The sequence below is a fragment of the Gymnoscopelus microlampas genome (assembly GCF_963454915.1).
Source record: "Gymnoscopelus microlampas genome assembly, chromosome: 2".
Taxonomy (NCBI): domain Eukaryota; kingdom Metazoa; phylum Chordata; class Actinopteri; order Myctophiformes; family Myctophidae; genus Gymnoscopelus; species Gymnoscopelus microlampas.
In genome coordinates this window covers 33,659,617-33,667,602 of record NC_139939.1, presented here as the reverse complement: position 1 = coordinate 33,667,602, position 7,986 = coordinate 33,659,617, and the positions used below count along the sequence as shown (strand labels likewise).

At 43.2% G+C, this 7,986-nt stretch overlaps 1 protein-coding gene across 7 annotated transcripts in view; it reads left to right on the top strand.

Annotated features, from left to right (window-relative positions):
• The window catches only part of LOC311056806 (bromodomain-containing protein 4-like), an 18,937-nt gene extending 12,333 nt beyond the window's left edge, over positions 1-6,604 (top strand). For all 7 annotated transcript variants that reach the window (XM_084073619.1, XM_084073620.1, XM_084073618.1 and 4 more), the window contains 5 exons: positions 853-982; positions 1,072-1,205; positions 2,018-2,208; positions 3,880-4,129; positions 4,440-6,604. In XM_084073619.1, coding sequence (XP_083929745.1) covers positions 853-982; positions 1,072-1,205; positions 2,018-2,208; positions 3,880-4,129; positions 4,440-4,508 — 774 coding nt within the window. In that variant the 3' untranslated portion in view covers positions 4,509-6,604. The remainder of the gene's footprint in view (positions 1-852; positions 983-1,071; positions 1,206-2,017; positions 2,209-3,879; positions 4,130-4,439) is intronic.
• Positions 6,605-7,986: the final 1,382 nt, after the last annotated feature.

Genomic DNA, 7,986 nt, shown 5'->3' with positions numbered 1-7,986 from the left:
TTCCAAAATGTTCTTTTTATTTTACATTTTGCCTTTCATTATTTTCAAGGAAATAAATGACCTTATCGCTGACTTAACTTTCATTATTATGCTCAAGACAAAAAACAATCATTATTTCACTATGCCTCACACTTGTGTAGGGAATAGGCGGAGATACTGTCCCAAAGAAAGCATCTCTTCAAAGTTTAGTTTACGGCAATTAAACATTGCCATTTAATCTCTGCATAACGATTTAATGTTATGCTTATAACACTCACAAAAATAGTTCCTAACTACAGTCATGGAGTACTTTAGTGAATCGAATGTATTTCGAATATGAATGTTTTTATAATCATTTTAATGTCATCTCTCAAGACAGATTCTGGTAACAGCAAAAACATTTTTTTTCCTTTTTTGTTTTGTTACCGAATGGGTTCCCAGATTGCTTTTAATTAGCTCCTGCTACGAGCGGAGAGGACAACAACAACGTCAAGTACGCTAATCATTATGCAAATGTTTTAATCTGATGGTGTCGCCCGCCGAATATAGACGATCTACAGGCTCCCAATGTGTCTTGATGCTTGTGGATCTGACTTTTTTGGCGAGCAACACCAGCTAAATTCACTCGCTGGTCGTGGGGAACTCCGGGAGTGATGCTTCATTTAAAAAAATGTACACTGATCACCGCTCCTATCCAAAAGTTGAACTATTCTACTCAAGGCACCCAGGGTGCTCTGCCAAAAACACTGGACTGCGAGATCGTCCCGCAGGGATAAGGAGCGCTCCTGGTGTGTCTTTACCATAGAAATGCAGGACAGAAAGATGAAAACACTTTCTGCGGACACAGACCCTTATATGTGTGTGTGTCTGCAGGAGCAGAGATCCAGTCTGGTGGGAGTCAAGGAGGAGAAGCCCTCCCATTCACCTGTGCTGCCACCCTCTACGTTTAACCCAGCCTTGCGCCAGGACACACACAAATCCCTTGACAGCAAGCATAGTCACAGTGAGTATACTGTAGAGACATGTCTTTTTGTTGGGCAGTTTTAGTGAGCATGTATAATCCATGACAAATCACTTACTTGACCCACACAGGATCAGATCTGAAGCCATTGGATGGTTTTCGACCTGGCTCACGCCTCCCAGACTCGCCAGCCCCGCCTTCCTCCCAGCAGGACAACAAAGTCAAGCAAGAGCCCAAAACGCCCATTGCCCCCAAGAAGTCGCAGGTATGTATTGTAGAGATCTGCTATCGCACACACACACCACACACACAACCCCCTACATTTATCCACGCCCACGGCCATATACAGACTAGCGCTCAGTCCGACACACCCCTGACGCACCCGCGTTACTCACTCACGTTTTTATGAATGGACTAGCCAAGATGGCGCGGCCCGGTGTCAGTCCATGTGTGAGAGTGAAGCAGAGCAGACGTCCATGAGTGAAACCACCGAGTAAAAGTCCACGTTGTCCCGTTGTGAAAGCTGTTCGGATCCTTGTGGAGGACACAAACCCCAAGACGTTAATCCTCGGGAGTTTTCCGTGCCGTCCCTGCCGTGGTTTGTTTACCAGCAGCGGAGCAGCCAACCTGGGCTGAGTGGAGTGGATTCCTGGACATCTACCCCCCCCCCCCCCCCCCTCCCTCACACAAACACGGTACCCTGGTTGCCTCGTTCATTTGTTCACCAGGGTAAAGGCCGTGGGGCATTTTTATTTTATTTTGGTTAACCCAAGGTATCAATTCATGTTTGATATACTCTCAGTATGTACAGTATATAAGCCATGTCCTTCCCTAGGGGTTATATGGCAGCTGACAAATCAGCACAGCTAAATTGCCCATACTCAACTGGCATTGAGTTCCACCAACTCCCTGCTAAGTAACTTGGCATGTCAAACATGGACGATACTCAGCTGCAAACACATGGCACTGGGCAAATGTAGCGGGCAAGCGATGAGCAGCAAGATTGACCCACAATTTTTAACAAAACCTAGCATACTCCTTATTAAAACAATCTTGTTACTCTCCCTCACTATCCAGGATGGGAAGTTAAAGAACATGGGGTCATGGGCCAGCCTGGCTCAGAGGTCCCAGTCCACCCCAGCCTCTTCGCTCCGCTCCTCCAGTGACAGCTTTGAACAGTTCAGACGGGCCGCCAGGGAGAAGGAGGAGAGAGAGAGGCAATTGAAGGCACAGGCTGAACAGGCCCGGAGAGAGCAGGAGAAACTACGGTAAGTACGGGTTAAGCGCTGGGGGAATGGCGAGGGAATGTTATTTAGACACTGGGGAGGCCATATTAAAATATGCCACTGCTGAGATGGAGGCCGGATGGTACATTACAGCCTAAGCAGTATACTAAAATATTTATGTTAATGTTACCTTATTGCCTGAAAAATAGACAATGCTGTAACATAAGCGTGATCCGGCACTGCCTTGTTGCAATGCAAGAGTGCCGACAATGTACTGTAGTTGCATTTAGATGCCTGAGGCGAGGGGACAGGACGGAAAACACACCCGGCCCCTGTTTCACTAGAAAACACGTCACAATATGGTCACAAAAAAAGCTTAAACATTAAAGTGCCAAGTAAATCAGCCCTGGCTATATTGTCAAAGACCATTCCACCCGGCCTACAGCAACTTAAAAAAACAACTGCCATCCATTCTCCATGGAGCATGACTACACTTGGCAAGTTGCATTGCAATCTAGGGATGGGCGATATGGCAAAATATTATATGACGATACCTTTCAGCCAGTATCACGATCACGATTTTTAGGACAGGATTATTATTATTTTATTATGATTATTAATAAGATATATGATCTAGAGATTAATTATATGATTATTATAAGAAGGTGTTTTTGATCGATACTCGAGGTAGACACATGCGGGTACGCGCGGCACGTGCATGTCCGCGTTTGGTTAAAAGTTATGTCAATTCACGTTCGAACATTGTTGTTGCAAACTTTACAAATAACTTTAGTTTGCACCCTGTCGGTTTTGGAATATCCAAAGTACAAACCAATTCCATAGACCGAGGGAGAACAAGCAACTCCTGTGTGTGTGTGTGTCTGTCTGTACAGTGCTGCTACTGCGTGCGCTGTGCTGCAAAGAACAGCTTGCAAAAAGGGGGACGGGCTGGTGGAAGCAGCTGCGTGAGCAAGGGGACTAGATCTTCAAGCTAACAACGCGCCGAGCAGCGACACGTTGTTAGCTTGTAGATCTGTTCGTTTTTGGCGAACACCACTAGTGTTGCTAAAAACTATCAGTGGGAGGAACTCATTTGCATCATTTGAGTGAGATTATACAGAAGCTCTTCGATTATGATGAAATTAACATTTTCATTAGCTAACCCCCATCGAGCTGCCAGTTACCCCTGTACAGTTAACATGAATAGTGGTAGAGAGTGTAATGCAAAAGCAAGGAGACAAGACTAGGCAAGCCTAGTTCTCCATTTATTATCCACCATTTTCATCACATGCGTTGGGGGTCTGCACAGGAGTTGTTTTTGTTAGATAAATGATGTTATTAAAGGATTTGATTTAGCATACGTTTTATTCGACTGGGCAGGTTACTTCACCCATTTCATTCATTGTTGTATGCACAGAGAACACTCAATTCTGATTGACCTGAGGGTGAGAACTATTTTCTTAATAACCACACGATCGGCCTCATACTTATTTTTAGGTCAATATACTTACTACGGCTTCAGCCACGTTCTGGCCTAGTAAAGTCATGTTTATTCCAAGTCTATGGTTGACCACACAGCTCATCATGGTCACATTATCGCTATGATCAACTGTACCACAGTTTTATAGGGCAAATAGGAAAAGAGCCACAAAGAATTCCCATTTGGTCCATCTTACTACAGTTGTAATTCCACATTCTCATTCCTCCATGCAGTAGCCGCGATGGTGAGGATTCAATGGAGCAAACTCGACGAGGGCAGGAGGACTCCCGCCGACGACAAGAGCAACAGTCGCCTCTTGCAACGCCTACACCCCCGGCTTCCACCACACCCACCGACTCTCCGCAGGCACCTCCCAGTCAGCCACAAGCCCCGCCCCCCGCCTCCTCAGCCGCACAGAATGCCCTTGACCACCAGAGAGAGATGGCGCGCCGTCGTGAGCAGGAAAGACGCAGGAGAGAAGCGGTAATTATCACACTAAAATCTTATAGTCAGTAAAATTTCAAAATTCCAAATTCCAGGCCACAGAATGTCTGTGATATGTGAAGTTCATGGAACAATGTGCAATGTTACATTGGACATATTTTAGTGGCATCTCTGATAAAAAGTTTATTTTGGGCTTGGAAATTAAGTTCAAACGTATGGCGAAGTCATGGAAAAGCCACAAAACCATTGATGAAATAGTATGAACGCTGCTTAAAGATGTGATATGAGCGAATGTAGATAGCTAAGACCGATGTATGTTCACGTCTGTTTTACTCTCTCTACTCCACAGATGGCCGACACCATTGATATCAACTTCCAGAGCGATCTCATGGCCATTTTTGAGGAGAACCTCTTCTGAGGCAGAAACAATGGAGACGACGCAAGTGAGAAAGAAGGACAAGAGAAAGAAGACAAACTGTCTGCTGTCCCACAAAGGCTGGGCTCACATCCAAGACACACTTCACCCACATGTACAGTACATGTAGATTGCAATGCTCTCATACATACGCTTGCTGCTCATGCATACACAGACATACACAATGACTGTCCCTCTCTCTCAGCAGAAGCGACTTGCTTGTAACGTGAATGAGAGTGAAATAAGAGGGTACACCACACAGAAACCTCTGCCCTCCGACCTCGGCTGTGTCTCTGGGGTCTAACTTGTTTATGGTTTTCAGTTCTGATTTTCTGGGAGACAGCAGAGTGACAATGGACACTGACTATCAGAAGGAAGACAAAGGAGTGGGACAGAACTTTTATATGAAAACGGAAAACAAAAAATAGTGTTGGAGAAGAGGATTTAATTTAAGAAGTATGTGAAAAAGAAGAAAACGTTGTCCTTCTAATCTCTTGACAGGAGAGAAGAGAGGCAGTGAAAAGAATAAGTGAACAAGTTGTTTTCCCCCCCTCTTCCAAACCTGACTTATTTCTCCTAATGTTTTTTTTATTTAATTTAAACAAATTTTAAATTTGGGTGGGGTGGGTGACATGACAGTCCAGTTTGTCAGGTTCAGAGGTCATCTGAGAGTCAGATGGTTTCTCAGGACACCCATGTCCCATGTTCACAAACATCCTTCCAATCTCCTTCCTCCTCCTCCTCTCCTCCCTTTCTCTTCCTTCTGTTCCTTCCCTCATCACAAGTCACGCTACCAGTGTGGTGCAATGTGGATCACCAAGGTCTGTGTTGGATTTCGGCGGTCCAGTTGACAACCTGGTCTGTGTAAGCTGTCATGGAAGAGAGGGGAACAAGAAAGGAATGATGAATTTTTATTAAACAAAGTGTTGGAATGTGTCCTTTGCCTTAGAGCTCTGGCCTGTAAACTAAGGATCACACCTTGCAAATTATACATATTATATATAAATAGATACATGAATATATATTATATACGATGAAAAGTAAAAAAAAAAAAAAAAAAAGCGAACATGAGAAGAATTTGTGGGGAGTTTGTGGGGAGCAAAGCTCGTCTCTGTGTTCATATCTGAGCTCTGGTTTGATTTTTTTGTAGAATTTACTGTAAAGAAGGAAAAAAACTTTTTTTATGATTCTATTGAAAGGATTGTTTTGTCTGTTTTATTCTCTCTCGCTCTCTCATACTTTTTCTGTCTTTCCTCGACTCTATGCCAAAACCAATCTATTGAGTGCTGAAGGTTCATTCACCATACTTTTTTTTACACTTAAACTTGCATCATCTTTTCACTTTATATTAAAGGCTACCTTTTTTTTGTTTTTCTATTTTTATTTAAATTTGATTTTCCTTTTATCCCTTTTAAATAAGATGTGATGCACCAGTTTGCTCTGTAATAGTGTGAATAAGCGGTTACGAATCATTGGATGTCACTTCTTTACCAGGCACTAATGTCAGCTCTGTAGCCACAATGACTGGCTACTGCACTTAAATGTCTCATTACTGACACATTTTCTTTTTTTTTATATATATTACATTATGACGGTCATTTTGTTAAATCTTTCCTAGTCGTCCATCATCATAGTCATGGTATTCATCACCACAGCTTCTACAATCTGTATGATATACTTTAATTTAGGGTCATTTTTGCAATCCCGTTTTTAGTTATTTTTTTTGTGTTTTTCCCTTTCCATTATATTTTCAGTGTCCATGATAACAGTTGGAGTTATTGTGTGCCATTGTGTTTTTGTTTTTTGAGGGAAGGATGCTGTCCCACCACCTCATTGGTTGGCTCAGACATCGATGAGTGTATTTGGTTCTATACATTTTTTTATGTTTTATTTCTTTTCCCTTTTCATATTTTATTTCAGTTTTCCTTCTGACATTTTCTTTTGACTTTTTTTTCCCTCTTGAACAACCTGTTGGTATGTTGGTGAGTGAGGTATTGAGGGCGATAGTTTCATCCTGTTCTGATTATGGAGTAAAACATCTCTTTTTTTAAGAAAAAAGTATTAAAATTATATTAAAAAAATAAAATAACCCACTTATATGTGTGGTGTGGTTGTTTTTTATTACGATTTTGCTTGTTTGTTCCCTCCATGGCTGCAGTACTATGATGATGTAGGACACAGTCTAAAACATACATATACAGCTACAGTGCTGTAGGCACTGTTAATCCACACAAATGGTATGATCCGTGCCAAGAGAACTAACATACCTATTCATATTAAGGGGAATTAGTTACCTGAGCCCCATGTTAACCCCAACCCTGGCCTAAACCAAGGGAACATAGGGATATGGTTGTAATTGCATTGGTACTAGTACCAAATGCTGTGCTGTGCTATTTGAAATTCAGCCAGAAGAGGGTGCTAATTAGATGGGTAAGTTACCACAATGGTTACCACCCACTGTAGAGATGATGAGGAGGTACAGCCGGTTAGCAGCACCTCTAATGCTGTACCACCGACTGGCGCTGGTGTTGGCGAGTGATGCTGTGCAACCATGGCTACTGTAGGCGAGTGAGGCTGTACAACCAAGGCTCCCATGCCCAAGGGTCAATTGTCTCATAATCTGCCTACGACTAGGCCAGGTGGAGGTTGTTCACACACTGACAAAGACACTATTTTTTACACCATTTTGTCAGGCCTACCTGGAGGAGGTGGCAGGCCTGACAAAATGGTCTCTTCCTGAACGTCGGCAAGACCAAGGAGATGATCGTGGACTTCTGTATAGAGACAGAGGTCTTATGCTCCTCTTCTGATGGAACGGAGAGCTTGTGGAGAGGGTGGACAGCTTCAAGTGTCTGCATATCACCAAAGACCTGCATGGAGCATGCACACTGAGGCTGTGGCTAAGAAAGCACGGTTCCATGTGAGAAGGCTGTCTCATTTTTAAGGTGTCTCAAAAGATCCAAAAAGCTTTCTACCACGTGAAAACTCAGAGCATCCTGTCAGGGGCCATGACCATTTGGTATGGACAGCGCTCTTCACAGGAATTAAGACCACTGCGGAAGGTGGTGAAGGCAGTTGAACGCATCACAGGGAGCTGTCTCCTGAAATGGGAAACGGTTGAGAAGCATTACAGCGAAGGGCTGGAGGCTGAACAAAAGCTTTTTCCCCTACAGCTAACGAGGACATGGACCAAAAAACTAAAATAAGAAATGGCACCAAATGGCTATCTGTCTACATATATATATGCCGACTCCTTTGCACATTCAATTGGTTTAAATGACTCATATCATCCTTCCACATTCGACTGTGATATTGCTGCTATTGATTTAGACACAAAGGCAGCATCTAAAACAGCCTCTTTGCCATCTGCTGGAATGTGTGCTGTTTGTGAAAGTGTATCATTAACAAAGTTATACTTTCTATTGCCTGTGACCCTGAGAAGTCAGACAGCAGTGTCTGGTGAGCTAGGTAGTCTGATACA